Source organism: Grampus griseus, assembly GCF_964374135.1.
Source record: "Grampus griseus genome assembly, chromosome: 17".
Taxonomy (NCBI): domain Eukaryota; kingdom Metazoa; phylum Chordata; class Mammalia; order Artiodactyla; family Delphinidae; genus Grampus; species Grampus griseus.
This window is the reverse complement of record NC_139011.1, coordinates 872,486-894,331: the sequence shown is the minus strand read 5'-3', so window position 1 is coordinate 894,331 and position 21,846 is coordinate 872,486. Positions and strand designations below refer to the sequence as shown.

The following is a 21,846-nucleotide window of genomic DNA, read 5'->3' as shown; positions in this document are numbered from 1 at the left end:
CCCCGGCTGGCGGGCCCTTGGGGGCAGAGTAGGCGGGCCCAATCAGTTCCTCCCGCTGTGGAGCAGTGCACAGTTGGGACGACGGGGGAGTTCGTGGTCCCCGCACCGGCCCCAGATTTGGAGGAGCAGAAGGGGTGGGCGTTGGTATGCCGGCGGGTGGACAGACAGACAGACTAGAGGTAAAACGTAGTCAATTTTATTCTCCTTAAACCACAAAATAGAGTCTTTGGTTGTACAAACATCACTAGTTACAGTCTCGCCAGGAGGTCCCGGCTGGGGAGGGGGCAGTTAGCGGCCAGAACTCTTGAAAATGCTAACGGCCGGGTTAAAAGACTCGAGGCAAGGGTGGTGCTGGAGCTGGCAGGGCCCCCACCCCAAGTCGGGGGAGGTACCTTGACCCTCTAGGAGGGCACCGGGCCCAGGCCCCGGCGCCCCGGCCGCACGGCGCGGCGGCTGCTGCATAGGGCCACCTCCTCGGGGCCCGCGGCGCCTGGCGAAGGCCTGCCCAGAAGCACCATGGCCACCTCTCCATCCTCCTCTGGCAGACCTGGCCGACGGGGGCGGGGAGTGAGCTGATGGGCCCCAGGCCCCCTGGGAGCACCCGGGGCCGTGCCTGCCAACTCACCAGGGCTCGGAGATGGTTCCAAGGACCTCAGCTCCTCAGCAAAATCTGGGGACTGTGATGGGGAGAAGGGCTGCTCAGGGTTCCGCCCCAGACCTGCCTGAAACCACCCACCTGAGCCTGGGTGGGTCCCTGCTGAGCCCTGGCTGGAGGATGGGAGGTGGGTGGACAGGACTGGCCACAGAGAGACGGGGAGGGTACCAGAAGAGGGGACAGGGCTGGGTGACAGGCACAGCAGAAAGGTGGCAGGAGCTGGTCGGGCTGTCTTGCAGAAGGGCCAGGAGGGCCCGGTACCTGCATGTCATAGACAGGTCTGGAAGAGGGGAGGGCTGCAAACACCCTGTAGTCAAACTTCCTCCCAGACAAGGCCTTGAAAGGACAGCGTGAGGAGAGAGGTAAAGAGCGTGAGAAGAAAGAGGGCTGGGGGAGTCTGGATCCCTGCCCCCCACCAGGGGAGGAGTGCAGGGAAGGGTGACAGCCGTTGGTTCCTCACCAAGCGTCCCAGGGAGGTGCCGGTCTGGAGGCCGAGGTCTGGAGGGACAAGAAGTGGACGTCGGGAGAGGTCCGCGCCGCAGGCTGAGCCCCCCGCCTCCCCACGACGCACAGACCTTCCAAGGGGGTGGGTGACGGGGTGGGCGCGGGCGAGGGGGCCTCGGCCAGGCGCTCCAGAGGCCCCCGCTTGCTTCGACCCTCCTGAGACTTGCTGAGGACCATCTGTGCGCGGAGAGCGTCCTGTTCCAGAGACTTCATCCTGCGGGCAGGGGAGCGGCGGGCGGGCTGGGCAGGGTCGGAGGGCGAGGGCGAGGGCGGGGAGGGGAGGGGAGGGGAGGGGAGGGAGCGGGAGCAGCGCGCGGGGCGGGGCCTCACCTGGCCGCCCTCCACAGCGCACGCTTCTCGGCCTCCAGGGCGCGGCGCTCCGCCGGGGACAGGGTCCGCTCAGGAGCCGGCAGCTCCGGGCTCTGCACGCGCAGCCGCTCCTGGTGGCGCCGCTCGGCCTTGGCCGTCCGCACCGGAGCGCCGCCTCCCTGCGGCGGGGGGGACGCGGGGCCAAGCCTGGGCCGGGCGACAGGAGAGCCGGGTGGAGGGGCGCCGCGCGGGCGGAGAGGGGGGAGGGGGAGACGCTGGGGGGGCCCTCCCCCAGCTCACCCTGCGGCGGGGCCCCGGCCGGCCCAGGGCGGCTCCTCCTCGGGCTCCTCGTCCTCCGGGGCCTCGCCTTCCGGGCGCCCCGCGTCCGCCGCGTCCCCCGCCGCCTCGCGCAGCATCTGCGTCCTCTTCTGTTGCAACTTTCGGGCTGGGGGAGGGGAGGGGAGGGGCGAGTCAGGTTGGGAGCCGGTGCTCCCCTCCCCGACCACCCCCGCCCAACCCAGTGGGCTGCTTACCTTCCTCCTCCTGCATCTTCCGCAGGTCGTCGGCACCCACCAGCGACACGCGCTTAGGGGGGCCCCCGGTCTGGGGCACCCGCACCTCAAGCTCGAAGTACTTCTGCCGCTCGCGGAAGGACAGCTGCTCCGGGGAGGCCGTGGGCCCAGGCTTGGGGGGCTGGGGAGAGCACGCCCTGAGAGCCGGGCCCTCGCGTCTCGCACCCTGGCAGGAACACGCAGCAGGGGACCGGGGCCCACCACCTACCTGAGCAGGGGCCTCCAGGGGTGGGTGCAGGCCGGGCACGGCAGCGAAGGTCCTATACGCCTGCTTCACGTTGGCGGGCAGCTCGTCAGGGGAGGGCGGGGAGGGGGGCTGGCGGACGGGGCACAGCGAGCTGTGTGGTGACAGCTGTCCCGGCTGCAGCCACCGCCCGTCCCACCACCAGCTGTCCTTGCTGACTGCCTCCCCGCCCCCCCGCCCCCCCCCGGGTCAGGGCACTCACGGACTGGGGATCACCTCTGCCCCTGAGGGCCGGGGAGCCCCTTGGCCAGGCCTGAGCCACTGGCTGGATCACCCCAGGCTTTGTCTGCAAAGGGCAGGTGCAGGGGCCAGGAGGAATCGGTTCAGGTGAGGGGATGTGAGGATTGGGGGGAGGACGGGGAAAAAAGAGAGATGGGGCCCAGGTGGGCGGCTGGGCGGGTGTCCAGGGTGTGAGGCCGTGCTGGGAAGGGGCAGAGGCTGGGAGCCGGCCTCCAAGCAGGTACTTCCAGTGCCCACCCCTACCCTGCCACCAGGCGAGAGGAGGTGCCCACGCCTGGCCCTCCCCACGCAGCAGAACCGGGGAGCCTCTGCAAGCAGGTGGGGGTGGGGGCAGGGCCAAGCTGGCCCCTAGGGGCTCCCAGACGGGAGGACGGATGGGGGTGGGGCCGCCCTGACCACCCACAGCCCATCTGCCCAAGGAAGCCACAGGAGCTCCCCAGCCCCATGCCACCCAGCTCTGCCAGGAAGGGGCCCACAGGTTGTGTCCTCAAGAGTGACAGATGGCAGCTGGGGGGAGGCGCTGTCCCCTGGCAACCCCCTTCCCAGAGGAGGGGGCTCTGCAGGCAGCACCTCCCTGGAGTCCTCCACCCCCCAGCCCCATGTGCACTCACCTGCTGGTGGCCAGGGGAACAGGGGGCCTCAGTCATCTTCCCGCCACTTGCCCCAGACGGCACCTGGAAGAGCCGAGTGGTGGGTGGGATGAGGGCTGGGCAGGGCTGGGGCCCCACAAGGAGGACCTGGGGGCTGGGGTGCTTGCTTTGGTCGCACAGGCTGGTCCTCAGCTCCCTGACCTGACCAGCCCAGGGAATATCCCGAGATAGGCGGGCTTTCCCCACAGCGAGGCCACCCACCCTCCCCGTGAGCTTCAGAGATCCATGAGCTGGGGAAGCCCCGACTCCTGCCAGCCACCCTGCAGCTGTGCCCCTTCTGCTCAGAGGACACTGGGCTCCCATCCTGGGGACTTCCTGCTCTTGCCTGTCTGTGGTCAAGGGAGGGAGGGTCTTCACAGAGGCCCTGAGCAGGCTCCCTTAGCCCCTAGGCCCCACTCGGCCTCTCACCCAGCGCAGCCTCCTCCCGACCACTTATGGTCGGTCCTGCGGGGTCTCCCAGCAGCAGCTGGTGGGGCACACCCTCCGGGAGGGGTTATTTCAAGCTTTGGGGAGAGGAATGAGAAGCACACGCCTCCCTCTCGGCGTCCCCACCCCCAGCTGGGAGTGCTGGGCCTCCTCGCCAACCATGGTCTCTGGGGCTCCCGCAGCTGCTCCAGCCCGTCCTCCCCACCGTGGCTGGTGCCCGATCCCACCCTGACCACTCTGGTGGCCTCAAGCTGTCCCTGCCTCTGGCCCTGTCCCAAGCCCTCTGGGCCCACACAGCTCCTCTGCCCAGCCTGCCTGGTGAGTCTGACGGCAAGAGAAGGGTTGGGGCGGAGGCCAAGGGCCTTCTCAGAAGCTGGCCCTGCCGCGCCGCACCTCACGTCCTGGGCTCTAAGGAGGGGGCAGAAGCATCTGCTTCACGGCTTGGTTCACGGATTCAGGAGGACGAGACACGTGCCAGGCTGGGAGGTGGCGCTCCAGCTTGGGCACGCTGGCCAGTCCCCTCCTCCAGCCCCTGTGCCATGTGAGGGCCCCCACAGGCCTCAGCCCTCCCCCTGGGGGCAGCCGCCTGAAAGCCCTGCCCTGCAAGGGTCTCAGGCGGAGGGAAGGAGGTTAAGGCAGGGGCAGGACTGACGGACAGGTAAGCAGACAGAGGACAGGACAGGGGTGTGACGATCAGGGACTGACCCTCTGCACACTGCCGGTGCTGGGTGTGGCAGCCAGGGCGCGGCAGTCCAGCTTCAGGCTCTCCAGGCTCCGACACTGGGGGGCAGAGTGGACACAGTGCTACCAGGGGCCGTACCTGCCACCGAGTGTGGGGCAGGCAGCTGCTAGGGGGGCGGGGCGGGCAGCCAGAGCTCGGAGCCATGGGCCCGTGTGCGGAGAAGCCCACCGTGCAGGGCACGGACAACCCGGACACTCACCATGGCCTCCGGCCCCCACTGTGGGGTCTGTCCAGGCAGCTCCTTCTCCTGTGAGCAGAGACAGTGGTCAGGACTGACGGCCTTAGGCTCCCGAGCCCTGGGGCTGCTGGCTGCGGGCGGCTCTGACCTTGCCGGGGCCCTCGGGGCTCAGCTCCCGGTCGACGGAGGAGATGCTTTCCAGGCTGTTCCGGCGGCCCATGCCTGCTGCAAAGGGGTTGGCGATGATGCCTGGGGACACCTGCGGGAGGAGCGGGCTGAGTGACCACACATACCTGAGGTGGCCTCTGGGGGCGGGCTCTGTGAGCAGCGCCGCCGCCCACTCGGGACACCATGCCATCATCCTGTCTGTGACTTGGGGCACCCACAGGTCACATCTGTACACTGCATGCACCAGAGGATGTCCTGATGCGGGGCAGGATTCCCAGGCAGTGACGCTGGGCCATGGGGCAGAAAAGGCTGGCCACGTAACCATCACCCCGGGGAGCAAAGAACTGACAACAAGATGGCGGGGGTGGGGGGTGGAGCCGCAACGTGCCTGACAGCACAGAGAGGGACTGAGGCGGAAGTCCAAGTGGCAAGGAGGACAACACTGGTTCTCACATCAGAAAAGTCTGTTCGAATTTGGAAGAGCTGACCCGTGGTGCCGACTGGAATGAGTGATAAAGGCATGATGTGAACACATGCTCTTCCAGAATTACAGAGATAATCGCGGATGCAAACGTGCCTACGTTCACGGGTGTGATTCCAGCCACTGAGAGGTCCTGAGACCATGACACCCCGACAGCCGTGAGCATGCCCAGGGCCCAGACTTTGACTTCTAAGTATCACTTTGACTAAAGGAACCAGTGCTCCTGGGTGGGAAAGTATGAAATGACCCCAGACATCTTGTGGCGGAAAGTAAGCCGCTTAAAGGAAGGTGGGTCGTGCTAACAGGGCCAGGGCCAGCCAGAAGCCCCTCTCATCAGCCGAGTCTGGGATGGCTTGAGCACCAAAATCAACAGCAGTAGTGACAAACTATCACCTGTGAAATAAAATGGAAACTGGCAAATCTACGCTAAGGAAGAAGGGAAAACTCCTCCTCAGGGCAGGAAGCCGCTCAACACGTGTGGAAGGGACAGGGACGGCACACGAGCTACCACCAGGGACTGAGGCATGGACAGCGGCGGGGCTGATGCTTGGGGGGAGCCCGACAAAGAGCAGGACAGTTACACGGCCTCACAGCACCTCCCCACAAAGCACCTGTTAATTTCAAGGGAAAAGCATCACTTTGCAGTGGAGCAACCCGGAGACGCCCCCGTGGAGAGGGTCACTGACAGGACACCACCATCCATGCGTCCTGGTGGGAGGCCCTTGAAGACAGTGTCACCTCTGTATTAACCCTGCCAAAAGGGCATCCACTGAAGCCCGTCCTGAGGAAACACCGGACAGACCCACAGCGAGGGCTGTTCCACACAGTGATGATGGCCTGTGCTCATTCGAAGTTCAAGGCCAGAGTCAGGGAGACTTGAGCAGGCGTGGCAACCAGACACCCGCATGCCCCAGACCGTGGCCTTTGGCGTAGCCCCGAGACCACTGGTGGGACGCACATGGGGCCTCTGAGTGAGTGTTCTTGACGCTTTCCTCCAACTTTTTTTTTTTTTTTTTGCGGTACGCGGGCCTCTCACTGTTGTGGCCTCTCCCGTTGCGGAGCACAGGCTCCGGACGCGCAGGCTCAGTGGCCATGGCTCACGGACCCAGCCGCTCTGCGGCATGTGGGATCTTCCCCGACCGGGGCACGAAACTGTGTCCCCTGCATCGGCAGGCGGACTCTCAACCACTGCGCCACCAGGGAAGCCCCTTTCCTCCAACTTTAAAATTATTTTATATATTTGCTTATATCTTTCAGAAAGAAATAATGGCAGGAGAAAGCAACACTAAGGCAGATGACGGCCTGTGGGGCGGAGACGGGACTGACTCCTCAAGGTGCGAGTCCGTAGTTTTGGCTTTGGGGCCACGTAAGACTTATAATAAGAAAGTGATCGGGCTTCCCTGGTGGCGCAGTGGTTGAGAGTCTGCCTGCCAATGCAGGGGACACGGGTTCGTGCCCCGGTCCGGGAAGATCCCACATGCCGCGGAACGGCTGGGCCCGTGAGCCATGGCCGCTGAGCCTGCGCGTCCGGAGCCTGTGCTCTGCAATGGGAGAGGCCACAACAGTGAGAGGCCCGCGTACCGCAAAAAAAGAAAAAAAAAATACAAAAAAAAGTGATCTTTTAAAGTCATCTCTAAAAACAGAAAACGAGTAAGCCTAACTGTATGTCAAGTTGGCAATAGAACAATTCAGAGAATTATTTCAAGTGACTTAAAATCACAGTATTTTGACTGTGCCTCCTCAGTGGATAAACCCTAAGGACATGAAGAAATTTAAGATGCTATTAATGGGGACTTCCCTGGTGGTCCAGTGGTTGGGACTCCATGCTCCTAATGCAGGGGGCCCAGGTTCCATCCCTGGTCAGGGAACTACATCCCACATGCTGCAACTAAGAGACTGCATTCCACAACGAAGATCCCACATGCTGCAACTAAGACCCGGTGTAGCCAAATAAATTAAAAAAGAAAAGACGCTATTAATGGTTTCATTATTAGCAATAATATTGATATTGCTTTTTGAAATTATAATTATGGTAATGTTACTTAATTTACTGAAACAGTTTTTAAGATGAGAAAAAGAAATATAAAATCAAAAAAGCCAAAATCCTGTAACCTTAAATATGAATTGAAAGTAACAGCACAAATTCATGATTTTTCTCCTTCCAAAAATATTCACTTCCCAGGATTCATGTGCTACAGAGGCCCAGGAGCAACCACAGCTCAGAGCCACAAGCACCCGGCCAGTGACAGCTCTGAACGCCACGCCCAGGGCTGGGGCAGGAAATACATGGACACCTGGTCACACCAGAGAGCAGGACGCTAACGAACGACAGGTGTCACACTCAAAGGACACTGGAGCCACACTGCCCAACGAGGACGGCACACCGAGAATATACAGACCCTAAAAACAAAGACAGAAAAACACCTCTGTAGCCATCTTTGGGGGTTTCCAAGGCACCAGCTTGTTATTTAAAAAATCAACAAATGAAAGGAAAGAATCAAAGTATTTATCACACCTCTCCTGTATAAAATCTTATCTTAGGATTAAAAAAATAGCTGATAAAGAAAATTTCTTCCTTACAGAAAGGTCAGTAGAATAAAAGCAACAGATGCAGAAGGAGTAACTGAAGGCTTCTTCTTTAGAGCAGTAATCAAGGAAATACTAAAAAAGAAAGGCAGTCTTGATCAAATCCTAAAGCTGGTTAGCTGAAAAGTCCGTTCAAATACACAAGACTTTGGTGAGTATGATGAGGAGGAAGAGGCAGCAGAAATCAGATCAAAAAGATGACAGAACCACAGAAGAGGAGAAGAGGCGGAGGAGAGAGAATATTCCCAACCTCGCACCAGCATGCCGAGAACTACAGCGAGGAGGCTTCTTGGAAAGTGCACAGCGGCCCCCGAGGCCCTGCAGCCGAAGACCGGCCACCAGGGCTGTCCGACTGTACAGGAGCCCCCAGGGGCTGTGGCCCAGGAGCAAGACAGGCAGGTACTAACGACAGTCCGCCCCACCACCGTGCCGAGCACCCGGGAGGAGGGACAGGGCGCGGGCTGACACAAAGGCGGGTTTGCAGAATCCAATCAAAGTTCGGGGAAATGGCTGCAAACTCGGATTCCTATACGGGTCACATGGGTCAATGCAGGTGAGTCAGGTGGGCCGAGGTTCAGAGAAACGGGGGTGGGGGGACGAACGGTGTTACCCCTTTTCCTTTCAAGCACCAAGCCAGCCAGAGGAAACCTGTGCGCTGAGCCTCAACCCCACCTGGCACAGGGCTGTAAAAACCATCAATGAAGGGACTTCAGAAAACTCAACACCCACTTCAGAGAATAACTCTTACGGGTTATAAATGGAAACAGCCCTCCAAATTTAAAAAAAAATGCTATATGAACTTCAGCCTGGAAGTCGGCACAAGCGAAGGCCACTGGCCACCACCACCACCGGGTCCTGGGGGGACGGAGGAGCCTGACCTCCCAGGAAAAGGGGACCCGCAGCCACCAATCGGGCCACACGCAGGGCTTCCACTAGGGGATGAAAAAAAGCCACCGACGACAATTAATAAGGAAACAAGATCAATCTATGAATGTGCTTGGGGAAAACTTACACAGAGATCAAAGCTAATCCCTGAGTCCCAACCAACTTTTGTTAGGGAACTTGGCAGGTCCATTCCTAGGAAACACATGAAAATAGACTAAACTTTTCAAAAGAAGAAAAAAAAGTGGGTGACTTCACAACACAGTCTAAAGTGGCTATACTGAGGACAGCAGCATTGGCCCAAGGGCGCATCCGGCTCCCCAGGGCCACATCCTGGGCCACAGGAATGTGGATCTGACCCACAAGGAAGTCACATTTCCCCAAATCAGTGGGAGAATGACAGACGTTTTAGTGCATCCCACTGGGACCAAAGATCCATCTGCTTGAAAAGCAATTCCGGGTGGATTACAGAGCTATATGTTTTCTAAAAAAGTTCTTTGACAATCTTGCAACGGAGATTTTCCTAAGCAAAAACCAAACCCAGGGATCATAAAGAAGTTTAGAAGACTTAATTCACAGAAGTCTCCATTTCTGTAACCCCAGAGAGACCGTTCCTAAACAGCAAAAGACAAAACCACTCATGCCCTATGCAATAAAAGACTGAAACTTACAACACAGAGGAGCAACTGCAAGTTACACGAGTTAAGTGAATTAGTGACTAAACACAAACTCCCAAAAGGAAAAGGACGAGGAAACTAGATGGCACTGCCTGCCAGATCCCACGGGAACAGAAGCTGGTGCTGCCCGAGGCTGGGAGGGGGTGGGAGACGGGGCAAGCCTGTGGCCTCTGGCCCAGCACCCACTCTTCCAGGACTCCTTCCTGCAGAAACTCCCCCCAAAGCAGAAAGACGGGCTCCCGAGCGCTCTGGCTGGTAACACAGCACAGATACAGCAACGCTGGAGAGAAGGCCAGACGCAGGAAGTCAAAGAACCACCAGCAGAACACAGCGAGGGCCCCCCGTAAAGTCTGGAACACACCAGCCCCCACCCTTTACCCTGAAGCTGTATTCACTCTCTTTCTTTGTACAAAAAGCTTTAAGTAAGTAAATGTATGGACTAAAACACTTAAATACACGTTTTAATTAAGTAAATGGAAGGCAAAGCCTTCTCTGGAAACCTGAGAGACTGCTCCCCAGAAACGACAGGGTTCCAGTGACTACACAGAGATGTGGGCACGGAAGCCAGCAGAGGGCGGCCCCAGAACCCAGGGAGTGGGGCCTCCAGCCCAGCATCCAGCCCTGGAGCAAAGAACACGAATGCAGAGTCCTTCCCCGTTCAGGAGAAACACACAGAATGAGGCTGATCCCTCCCTGGCAGCGCAGGGCAGGCGGGGCAGTTAAGTCGCCATCCCGAAGACCCACTGCAGCCAAACAGGGGACGGCCCCACCCCAGAGGCTGCACCAGCAAGGGCGCCTCAGGGTGGGGCTGGCAGCCACCGCGGGTGAGGAGCCTTCGGAGGCCTGGGTGGGCATCAGCTTATGCCAGGCGCCCGGGGACAGCCGTGGAGAAAACAGAACGGAGAAGAGCAGGACAGCGGGACCCTCCCGAGCAGAGGGGACGCTGAGGCTTGGAAGCCAGGCCTGTCCAGGACACAGACTGGGCCAGGCACCAGGCCTCCAGAGCCCAGACACTCTCCAGGGGGCTAGGAGGGAAGACAGCTGGGTTCTGCCACAGGCCACCTGGGATGGGGGGATCCTGGGTGCCGAGCTCCCTGCTGAGGCGCTGCCAGAAGAGCAGGGTGGCGCCTGGGCCAGCAGGGTGGGGTCCTGTGCGAGTCTGCAGGGAGGCCGTGTGCCCGGCTCTGCGTCATCCTGCCCTGGCCCAGCGGCCACACGGTACAGGTACTGCTCACCTGGAAGCAGGTAACTCAGCCTTTTCTTTTCAAGACGCGACCAGGCCGTCTGTGCACATGCTTCGTCCAACCCGGGCCAGAGCCTCCACAGGCCATGAGCGGTGGCCAAGACCAGGGCCCAGCACCGCCCTGGTCACCCCTGAGGCTGACTCACGACGGCCGAGCGCTTCCCAGGCTTGGAGGCGGAAAGGGTCAGCTGTCCCGGCCCGCACAGGGTCAGGTCACCGGGACCCCTCCAGGGAAGGACCCAGTCCCCGTGGCAGAGCACCGGCCGGGCGGGGGCACTGACCTCGGGGGCGCTGGTGTCGAAGCCGTCACAGACAAGCACAGTCAGGGTGTCGCCCACGCTGCGTAGCAGCTGCACGGCTTCGCCGTGCGTCAAGCCCAGCAAGCTCTGCTGGTTCACCTCCAGCAGCCGCAGCCCCACCCGCAGGCGACCATCTCGCCCGGCCGCTCCTGTGGGGCTCACCTGCGGGGAGACCCGGCCCCAGAGCTCAGGACCAGCCCATGCCCGAGCCCCCTTCTGCCCCGAGGAGTGCAGTGGAGCAGGGCCGACGAGGCGGGACGCTCACCTTGGAGATGAAGATGCCCTCGTCCGTGGGGTCACAGGGGTTCCCTGCGTGGCCCTTGGCGCCCCCACGGATGCTGATGCCCAGCTTCTCCCCAGGGGCCTTCTGGATACAGAGCTCCCGCATGCCCGGGGGCGGCGGGTCCCTCCGCACGAGCAGGACCAGCTCCAGGCAGGGCCGCAGCAGGGCGCTGACCGCTTCCTGGTGGGTGGCGTCCCGCACATCCTGCCCATTCACTCCCAGGATGCGGTCCCCAACCCGCAGGCCACTGCGTGCAGCCAGGCCCCGGGGGAGCACCTGTGGGGGACGGTGGTGCGCAGTGGGCGGGGGCCCTCGCTGCCCTGTGCTTGGGCCGGGCCCTCGATGCATAAGGGTGCCTGCGGGGTCTGCCCTACCTTAGAGATGAACACGCCGGGCTCCTGGACGCCGAATGGGTGGCTGGAGTGGTCGGAGCCCCCGACGATGCTGAGCCCCAAGGGGCCCCCAGCTCTCGGCAGACAGATCTCCTGGGCACGTGGAGGGGTGGGAGGAGTGGCTGGAACGGGCCTGGCAAAGTACCAAAGGGGCGCTTTCCAAGCCCAGAGAGTGTGTGGGATCAGGGCGCTCCACTGCAGGGAGGCCGTTTTGTGTTGCACAGGAGACCACAGGAGGAGGCGACCCGCCACTGAATGACGCCCTGGTGTTCTGGAGCCGCAGAGGGCGTTAAGTACTTGCTTCCCCACCGGTGCGGCTAGCACCCCATCCCTAAAGCCGTGTGGACGTGGAGGAGGGGGCCGGGGAGTGGTTAAGGGTGGGGACTGGGGTCTCACCTCCACTGGGTACGGCCCCTCCAGGGCAGCGGCCAGCAGACTGGGGGCCAGCCTTAGCGGCCCAGGCTCCCCAGGGTTGGCAGTGGCCATGGTGGTGGTGGTAGCAGCAGGGGGTGGGGGTGAGTGTGGCGGAGTACCAGGGGCAAGCGGCCCCCCGGCCTCCCGTTCCAGCAGCAGGGCGATGGTGGGAGAGGCAGCGGTCAGCAGGGAGACGGCGTGGTCGTGCCTGGCCTCCGTCACATCCACCCCGTCGATCTGCAAAAGCGTGGCCCGTCAGGGGGCCCCATGGGGCGAGTGAGGCGGCTGGGTACTGGGAGGGCCCCACTGCCCCCACTCACGGAGAGGACGCGATCGCCGACCTGTAGGGTGCCCGCCCGGTGGGCGGCGCCCCCCTCAGCAATGCGGGAGATGAAGATACCCTGCAGGGAAGAGGGAAGGAGAGCTCTTTACGACAGGCTGGCCTGGCCCTGCCCCCAGCAGCCCTCCCTGGCCCTGCCCACCCGCCTCACCGGGTCTCCGGCCCGGTAGGGCGTGGAGCCTTTCCCCCCAGCGATGCTGAAGCCCAAGCCCTTGTCGCTGCGCACGAGGCAGGCCACGCGACGCTGGCGGAGGGGCCCTGGCGGCTCGGGCTGGCGTGGGCGCGGGCGCAGACCGCCTCCCCACCGCTCCCGGGGGCTGTAGTCGTCCTCAGGCCTCAGAGGCGTGACGGTGACCGCGTTCTCGGGCTCCACCATACGCTCCCGCCACAGCCGCACGTGCACAGTGGTGCCCGCGCCACGCAGTGCCTCCACGGCCTGTTGATGCTCGGCGTCCTGCAAGGCCACGCCGTTCACCTGCAGGCACAGCGCTCGTCAGGGCAGGCCCCTCTACAGGTAGGCAGGCAGCGCAGGGGACGGGCACCAGGGAAAGTGGTGGGTCGTCAGCACCTCTGCTATCTACGTGCCCACCGCCTGTGCAAGCCCGGGGCCAGGACGCCCGCAGGCCGAGAACAGCAGGCGGAGGCCCCTCCTGCGGGTCCACACCTGGGTTCCCAGGTCTGGAAACCCCTGCCACGTTCTCATCTGAGCAAACCCGCAGCCCAGCGTGCCTGCAGTTTCTGGGCTTCCAGCCCCTGCCTCCACCCCGTCCCTGACTCAGGCTCCCCCAGCCATCGGGGTGCAGCAGTTCTTCCATAAAATTCGGATGTAGGACCAGCCCCACCTGGCCCCGCAGCCTTCTGTCCACTGGCCCCCCTGCCCCGTGGGCCGGGCACACTGCCCTCAGACCTGCCCTATTGCGACAGCTGTGAGCACCGGCACGTGGCCTCCCACGATGAGCTCACCTGCCAGGGCTGGGTGGCCAGGTGCACGGGCAGGGGCTCCAGGGCAGAAACCAACCCGCCACCCAAACGTGTTAGAAGTCCGAACCCCTCCTAGATCAACCCTCAGGAGCAGATCTCTCCTTGAGATCGCTGCTCCTAGCACGGCCAGGGCCCCACCCCACCAGGCCTCCCGCCCAGACGGGGGTCTCTGCCTCAGGGGCTCGCATCTGAGCCCCCTGAAGCTCTGGCTTATGAGCTGCACGCCTCACCAGTGGCCCTGTGCTTGGGGCTCTCAGGAGAAGAACTGGCTGCCGGGGAGGCAGCCGAGCACCTGACAGCCAGGATGTGAGGCCCCGAGGGCCCAGTATTTCACTCAGACAGGGGCCGGGGGCTGCCGACTCACCTCGAGGAGCTTGTCGCCTACTCGGACCCCAGCCTGAGCCGCAGGGCCCTCCTCAGATACCCGCGAGATGAATATGCCCTGGAGGATAGACAGGAACTGAGACCGAGAGCGTAGGCAGAGGCCACGGAGGGGCCTCACCCTGCCCTTCTGGGGGAGGGGCCCTCGGCAGCTTTGAGAGGCCCTGAGGCCCCCAAGTTGGGGCTGCAGAGACGCCCAAGGGTGCGGGAAAAGCAGAAGGGGGCCTGGGGTGGTCAGTGGGGCTGGGCGCGGGCCGCCGCGAGGTCCCGGGTGTCAGGGAGCGAGAAGGTGCCGGTCAAAAGCTTCCAGAGAATTTTGACCCCATGCCTAGTACAGCGGCCACTAGCGAAGGCAGGCGAGGCTGAAGACTGCAGGCAGGCGGGGCAGCCCCGACCTCCAGGTCCCCGTTCATCCTCTGGGGGACGGGGACTCCACAGTCCTCAAGGCCACCAAGCGGCGCAAGCAGGACGGAGTGGGCAGGGCAGCAGCGGCTGCTCACCTCGTCGTCGCCCTTGTAGGGGGTGGAGCCCTTGCCGCCCGCAATGCTGATGCCCAGGCCCCCCGTCTGCCGCACGATGGTGAGCGTCAGCTGGAAGCAGAACAGACATACGGTGTCCAAGGACGGCCGAGGGAGCGGGGCTGCCGGTGGACTCAGCAGGAAGCGGGGAGGGCCCAGGCCCCCCGGCCACTGACCACCTCTCCCAGGGCTGGCTCGGGCCACAGAGGAGCTGGACAGGGCGGGTAATGCCGGGGTTGAGGGAGTACAACCTGGAGAGAGCCCTCGTCCGAGGATGACGAGGCTGCCCTACGGTGCCTGGGCCGAGGTGCCGCAGGCAGGGAGGTGGGGGACGCCCAGCACCCCCCCGAGATTGGCCACCCTCACCTGGAGGCCAGCGCCCTGTCCCCCCCCATCTGTGCCAGAGGGCCGTCAGGCGCCCCAGGCCCCGGCTCTGAGGTGGCAGGAGGAGGCCTGCGCAGGAGCGGGGGAAGGAGACGCAGCGCCCACAGCCCAGGAAGCGAGGCCAGCGGCAGCCCGGGGTACAGAGCACAGGGCGGCAAGCGAGCAGCGGCAGCCCGGGGTACAGAGCACAGGGCGGCAAGCGAGTACAGACCTCTTCCTCCTCAATGCGAGCGGGCTCTATCAGCAGGTTATTGGCCTGGTCAAACGACACTCCCTGTCAGGACAGGACCAGCAAGGGCATGCAGGTCAGCTACGCCCAGCCCCGCCACCGCCTTGCCCGGCCCCACCTCGAGCAGGAAGGAGAGAAAAGACCACACCAAGCTCCCACAGCCTGAGTGCCGGGCCCTTCCTGCCTGTGCCCGAGCCTGTGCCTGGTGCCGCCCCCAGGTGCGAGGTCCCCTCCAGTCTGGAGGCCTGGCTGCTTCTGCCAACCTGCCAAACGGGGTCCCAGGGGGGCCCCACCACGGGCTGAGCCTAGGCCTGGCTGTCCCGGTTTTGACTGTCCAAGGCCCTCTCAGCTGTCACGGCGTCATGCCGCCGCGCTCAGGGCAGAATCACCGACGACGCAAACACAGGGGCGCTGTGGCAGCGGGGCAGCCCACGGAGAAGACCGGACCCCAGGGGCCCCGTGAGAGGCACCTGAGGACCAGGGCAAGGAGGCGGGTGAGGGCCCCACGGCCCGCCTGGAAGCCAGCCCTCAGGAGAGCCAGGGAAGGCAGAGGAGCCCGGGCAGAGAAGAGTGGCCGCCCGAGCCCTGGGATGGGAGCTCTGGGTGGAGTCAGCAGCCAGCCGGGAGAGGAGGGCGGGCGGGTGGGGACAGGCACCTCCCTCCACAGCTGGTTTCAAGACACGGGCCTCGAGTGTCATCTGAGATCCCGCCAGTGCGGACCGAGGGGCCTGGCCGGCCTGGCCTGGGCTGGCGCGTGGGGTCAGACCCACCTTGACAGAGGGTGGTGCAGAAGCCACAGCCCCCTCGCTCTCCTCCTCCTCGCCCGCCTCCACGGCTCCCGCCGCCACCGCCGCTGCCGCCTCCTCGGCTTCCTCCTCCTCCTCCTCCTCCTCTTCCTCCTCCTCGGCTCGAGGAGCCCAGGGCACGTGGGGGCCGTTGTGCCAGCCCCCAGACCCTACTGGGCCCTCACTGTCCGGCTGTGCTCCTTGCAGCAGGGCCACCACGGCCTCAGGCTGGGGCAGCTTGGAGATCTTGAAGTGCTTCTTGTAGTGGGGCGTGTCCTTGCGGATGAGCCGCTGCCTCTCACCCGGCACGGGCCAGGGGGCCTCCAGCTGCCCCGCCTCGCTCTCGCCATCCTCCCCGGGCAGGAGCAGCGTGTCCTCCGCGAAGCGCACCGTGGGCTGCGAGAGGCCGAGTGGGAGGACGTCGGTCTGGCCCACCCCCACGTGGGCCCAGGGAAGGTGGCAGCAGACAGGGGCTCTGAGAGACTCCCCGCTGCTCGGATCAGAGAAGGATGGGGATCGGTGGGCCAGGAGGCTCTGCCCACCCCGTGCGCTGTACTCTCAGCAGCCTGACGCTGGGGTGCCCATCAGGGCCACGATAAAGGTCCCTGGGGGGTCCGGGAGCAACCCAAAAGGGGGATGTGAGGCGGTGACGGATGTAGGAGGGCAGGGCCCATGCCAAACCTGGCCATGGGGTGGAGGCCCTCATCCCCAGACCCTCGCCCCTGCCTGGGGCAGCAAGGCTCCTGCTGGGCTCCACATAGAAAAAAGCACACCTGCGGGGCCCTCCTGCACCTTGACGGGTCCTGACAGCAACCTGTTTGGGAAGGAGGAGGGGCAGGGGGAGGCAGGCCCACCCCTGGGCAAGCAGCCTTCAAGGCCAGTCTCACCTCCTCATAGATCTCCTCTGTGACCTCCTCCTGGGAGGTTGGCGTGGATTCCTGCTGGCTCGGCTCCTCCACCTCGGCCAGCGGGCCCTCGGGCTCACCCTGGGAGGCTGTGCTGGCAGACAGGTGCGAGTCCGCACTCAGGCCAGACTCGGTGCTCAGCCTCTTCTCCTGTGGCGGGGTCAGGTGGTGGGTCAGGCCACCTATTGGGGGACCCCACATCGCAGGCCACCCACCCTGGGGCTCCCTGCTTCCTGACCACAGCACCTCGTGGGCTCCCCCCTCCCAGCTGCCCCTTCCCTGCAGGGAGTGGAATCTGTGCTCAGCCCTCTGGGGCGCCCACTGTCCCACCCCCGGGAAGCCACACTCCACCAAACAGCTACGGGCACACAAAGCCACTGCTCTGTGTTGCAGACCCTAAAAGGTCTTCCGAGTACTCAAGATGACACCAGCACGGGGAAGGACAGGCACCCCAGAGTGAGCACGTCTCTGCAGACAAGCTGTGGCAGCTTCCCAGGATGGAAGGCTCTGTGTCACAGACAGAGACCCTGCCACTTGTCCCCCAGGCATCAGACGTCCTGCTGTACCCCAGGGGCCCTAAAGCTTCCCCTAGCCCTGCTGCCAAAGCTCCTGAATGAGTAGAGTCAGGCCTGCCTGGTTCTTGCCCCAGCCCCCTTCACAAAGGCTGACAACGTAGGCGCGCAAGAAAAACACCACAGGGAATGGGCCCACTACTCAGTTCCCTCTGCCGAGGACCCAGCTGCTTCTGGCTCCTCTCTTGCAGCTGCCCGCACGTCCACGCCACACGACCCCCGTGTCTGCCCGGCAGCCCTCGGTGGGGGCAGCCTGCTCTGCGGAAGGGTGTGGGCGCTTGGCCCTGAGCCCCCCCACTGCAACCTGGCGCCTCTCCTGGCCGGTTCCCCATGCCCACACAGGGCCCCGGAACGCTGCCCCCAGCCTGGGGCTCCCAAGCAGGAGAGCCCGTAAGGCGGGCATCCCTCCCACGCCCCGCGGGCCCCCCAGGCACCTCCTCCGAGGGCGGGGGTGAGGGTGAGTGCTGTGCGGAGTCGGGCCTGCAGGAGGCGGCTTCGCTTCGACGCTCTACGCCCCTCTTCATCACCTTGAGCTCGCTGGGGTGAGGCGTAGCCCGACGCTGCAGGCCCTGCAGTGGGCACAGGGGTGAGGGGCGGGGCGGGGCCGGGGTCAGGCAGGGGTGGGGAGGAGGGAGCCCCCCAGGGACCCCACCCCCCCATACCCGTTTCTCGGCAGCAGCCTCCTCTGCGTCCTCGTCGCCCGCAGGGGCCTCTAGGAACTGGATGACGCTGACGCGGCCGAGCGGGGCATCACCCCAGCTCTCCGAAGGGCTGCTCCGCGGCCCCGGGTCCTCTGCGGAAGCGCGTGTCAAGGGGAAGCCCCTCCCCACCCGAGGCCACGCCCCATCCCGCCCCCCAGCAACCTACCGAGGCTGGGCGGGGGTTGCTGGGGCAGCAGGTAGCAGGTGAGCACCTTCTCGCCGGTCTGGGCGTCGTCCTCAGTCTGGAACCGAAGCATGGGCTGCGCCTGGTTCTCCGCCAGCCACAGGGCCTTTAGGTTGAGGTGCGTGAGGGCGAACGGCAGACTCTGCAGACTGGGGGCCGGGGCACGGTTAGCTCAGGGTGGGGGAGGTGGAGGGGCACAGCGGGCACGGTCAGCTCAGTGGGCGCCAGGCCAGGAGGGCACGGGGGCTACTCACCGGTTCCCGGCCACATCCAGCACATGCAGCTCGGCCGTGTGGGCGAGCTCCGGCGGCAGGACAGCCAGGCGGTTGTCCCTCAAAGAGAGGACGCTGAGTGCCATGCAGCCCCCAATCTCAGGCGGCAGTGCCTCCAGGCGGTTCCGGTCCACGTTGAGGTTGGTCAGCTTGCTCAGCTTCCCCAAGGAGCGGGGCAGGGCCTGGCCGGGAGGAGGGACGATCGGAGATCAGCAGAAGCCCCCGGGTAGCGTGAGGAGGGAGCTGAGTGCTTTCGGAGGGCGGCCTCTGCCCCTGCTCCAGGGCCCCGACCCCTCCAGCCACTGGTCTCTTGCCACTCCGCACGCCTCCAGACGTCCCCCCGTCTGCATCCCATGCTAACTCTGAAACCAGCCACCAGTGGGGCTGGGCCCCACCGTCAGCAGGTTCTCCGTGAGGATCAGCTCTGACAAGTTCTCACAGTCCCCAATGGCCTCCGTCACCTCGCAGAGGCGATTCTGGTCTACCTTCAAGATGGACAGCTGCTTCAGCTGACCTGGCATCAGGAAGACACGGTGACGGGACTCGGTGAGGCACGGAGCCCAGTCAACCACACGACTGAAACAGCCTGCCCCTCACCCTGCCTCCTGCACCTCGAGAACGCTGAGAGCTCACCCCCCCACCCTTGCCATCCTGCTGCCAAGCTGACCAGGCCCACCAGCTCCCATGCACCCGCTGCCCGCGACCTGCCATCGTGCCCTCACGAGCTCACCATCCCCGCCCACCACCACAAGCTGCCTCGGTTCCTCAGGAGCAGCCCCAGCCATCCCACTCTGGCCTCAGGCCGGTCTCCCCCTCCTTGGGGCTGTGTCCCAGGACCCAGCAAAATCAGGATCCTTACCCCAGAAGCCCTCTCTAGACCTGGTTTCATCCCCAGCCACACCCTCCCAGCACTAACCAATGCCGTCAGGAAGCCGCTGCAGCCAGTTCTGCGAAAGCAGCAGGTCGGTGAGCAGCACCAGCCCCCCGAGTTCCGCAGGCAGCTCCTCCAGCCGGTTCTCCGACACATCCAGGCACACCAGGCGCCGCAGATTCCCGAGTTCCTGGAGACAGGTGCAGAGAGTCAGGGGACGGACAAGCATGAAGCGGGGGCAGCCACACCCTCACTCACCGGGGGCAGGGCCGACAGCTGGTTCCGGTCCAGCCACAGCTCACGCAAGTTGGGCAGGGCCCCCAGGGTGTCGGGCTGCAAGAAGAGACAGGGACAGAGTGACGGACGAGGCTCACTAACCCTGCCTGGCCCCGCCCCACCCACGACAGCCCCGCCCTCTCCACACCAGCACTTCCAGATCGTTGCCTCCCAGATCCAGCTGTTCCAGCTTGACCAGGAAAGACAAGGACCTGCAAAGGAAACAGAGCAAGTTCTGTCGCGGCCACACGGCCCGAGAGGCCTAGGGCGGCTGCTGGCAGGGCCAAGCCCACTCACGCGGGCAAGGACTTGAGCAGATTCTCCCGGAGCTCCAAGGTCACCAGGTTGGCGAGACTGAAAAAGATCAGGGCGGGGCGTGAGAAAGGTAGGACGGTGGGGAGCGGTGTAGGAACAGGGCTCTCCTGAGCGCCCCCACCACCCAAGAGTGCACTCACTTGCCCACGTCCCCAGGCAGCGCCTGCAAGGACACATCATTCAGGGCCAGATGAGCCAGGCTGCGCAGCTGAGTGAAACCTTCGGGGAGCCTAAGGGGAGCAAGGGGTCCTCAGATGCCCAGGCAGAGGCTGCGGGACCTCCCAAGCCCCACTACCACCCCTGCCATGGCCACCACCCACCTGGACAAAGGATTCCCACTGAAGTCTGCAATCTCCAGGGCTTTGCAAAACTTGATGCTCTCGGGGATCTCAGGGATGTCTGTGAGGAGAGAGGGATCACCACGGAAACATGCCCACAGCCTCCAGGAGCTCAAAGCCCTTCCTGCCACCCTCAGATTCCACCCCAGACCCGCCCCAGGCTCCACACCATTCCGAGACACGTCCAGCTCCACCAGTTGCATGAAGTTGGCCACCTCAGGGGGCAACCGCTGGATCTCGTTGTCACTCAGGCCCAGCTTGCGCAGGTTCAGCAGCCGAAAGAAGGGCTGTGGGCAGGGGGTAGGGTCAGGGGTGACGGGCCCTGTAGCAGAAGGCCCCTCCCTGCTCCAGGCCACACAGGAACCCCGGGTCCTGTCCCATCACCCTGGTCTGCAGTGAGAAATGCAAGGAGACAAAAACAGATACACATCTTCCCGCACTTCTGACTTGTGTCACCTCAGAATCATCCCCCCCATACAACGCTGCCACGTGACTTGCCCTATGCGCTCAAGTCTCAGCTGGAAAGTCACTTATTTTTTCTGATCTGATGAGTCCCTGTTCCTTGCTCTCTGTGTTCCCTCAAGGCTCCACCCACCCCCTGAATCACCTCTTCCACCCACCCAGCAAGTGGGCCCTCCAAGGCCTGTGGTGGTTTCTGCTACTGCACCCCAGCAACCACCCCAGCCTGAGCCCATGACAAGAATTTAACAACTACCAAAAAAAAGTATAAAGAAGACAGGAGAGAGCCACAAATACGGGCTGCACGCGCGCAGGGGCTGCAGGCAACGTGTGGTGGGACCTGGAGGTGACCGTGAGGAGGCCCGGTCCAGGCCCAGAACGGAGCCACACCCTTTGTGGCACACAGCCCCCAAGCATTAGGCCACTTTGCACCCCATCTCCAAAAAGGAAATCCTTTTGTGACCTGCTTCCTTTAACCTCCTCTCCCAAGTGGCCTTAAAAGGAGGAAAATACGTTGTCCAAAAGAAACAAGGCAGCGAGAAGTAGACGGACCACAGACCTGCCAAGGACAAGCACCTTAAGACAGCTACCCCCGACCCCACCCCAGCACCCAGGAGGAAGAGAAGAGCAGTCCGGACAGAAGCGTGGCCTCCCCACCTCCAGAGCAGTCCAGCAAGTTCCTATCAGTCAGTCACGCCGGGTTCACCTTCCACCCTGATGCACTCCAACCCCATCCACCTTCCCCCACGGCTTTCAATCTGCAGCTCCTCCTCTAGGCTGTGACCATCCCCGCCCCCAGGCAGGCACCCGATGACCGCTGCCACCTGGTGCCAGCGCCGGCGGTGGGTGAGGAGGGTGGGGCTGGCCGGGGTGGGGCTCCGGCCAGTAAGAACCATCAGGGCCGACTGGAAACTGTGGCGTCCCGCCCGGGCCAGCGCCTGCTGAGGGCTCAGAGGAGCGGGCTGTCGCAGCCAGGCCGAGCCCGCCGACCCGGTGCGAGGGCTGGGCCGGCGGCAGGTCCAGCGGCCGCTCACCTTGGGCAGCTCACGCAGCTGGTTGGCGTCGAGGAGCAGCTCCTCCAGGCTGCGGCTGTAGCGGTAGATCTCCTCGGGCACGGCCTGCAGCGAGCAGTGCCGCTTGTCCACCGACTCCACGTGCCGGTTGCAGCGCCACAGCGGGATGCACTTGAGCATGGTGCGGGCGGGCGCGGGCTCAGGAGGGGGGCGGGGGGCGGGGCTCGGCCCGCATGAGCGCCGGGCCGGCCCGGGCGGGGGAGGTGCCGGGGGCGGCCCGGGGCGGCGGCGGCGGCGGCGGCGGCGGCGGCGGCGGCGGCGGCGGCAGCAGGGCGGCGGCGGCGGCGGCGCTGGGCCCGGCCCGCGCTCGGGACGCT

General features: G+C 64.0%; 1 protein-coding gene across 1 annotated transcript; it reads right to left on the bottom strand.

Annotated features, from left to right (window-relative positions):
• Positions 1-186: 186 nt before the first annotated feature.
• On the bottom strand, positions 187-21,667 carry SCRIB (scribble planar cell polarity protein). The gene is made up of 38 exons (XM_082674802.1): positions 21,491-21,667; positions 20,167-20,284; positions 19,980-20,058; positions 19,800-19,889; positions 19,642-19,698; positions 19,493-19,556; positions 19,327-19,401; positions 19,114-19,258; positions 18,593-18,711; positions 18,180-18,379; positions 17,908-18,074; positions 17,703-17,833; positions 17,475-17,609; positions 16,451-16,618; positions 15,549-15,959; positions 14,761-14,823; positions 14,148-14,237; positions 13,631-13,708; positions 12,437-12,760; positions 12,266-12,346; positions 11,928-12,182; positions 11,514-11,624; positions 11,122-11,415; positions 10,839-11,018; positions 4,669-4,779; positions 4,542-4,589; positions 4,306-4,380; positions 3,136-3,198; positions 2,487-2,570; positions 2,249-2,356; positions 2,002-2,161; positions 1,769-1,913; positions 1,490-1,675; positions 1,231-1,373; positions 1,116-1,153; positions 917-991; positions 626-677; positions 187-547 (listed from the first exon to the last, which is right to left on the bottom strand). The coding sequence occupies exons 1-38, from the start codon at positions 21,647-21,649 to the stop codon at positions 402-404; spliced, it is 5,028 nt and encodes a 1,675-aa protein (XP_082530928.1). The 5' UTR covers positions 21,650-21,667; the 3' UTR covers positions 187-401.
• Positions 21,668-21,846: the final 179 nt, after the last annotated feature.

Bases quoted from the DNA above. Each gene is read 5' to 3' on its own strand.
- SCRIB (XM_082674802.1), bottom strand. From the start codon at position 21,649: ATGCTCAAGTGCATCCCGCTGTGGCGCTGCAACCGGCACGTGGAGTCG. The intron at 19,259-19,326 runs GTGAGTGAGGGT...ACCTGTCTCCAG, and splicing joins AGCTGTCGGCCCTGCCCCCG to GAACTCGGGAATCTGCGGCG. The intron at 12,183-12,265 runs GTGAGTGGGGGC...ACGCTTTTGCAG, and splicing joins TCGGCGATCGCGTCCTCTCC to ATCGACGGGGTGGATGTGAC.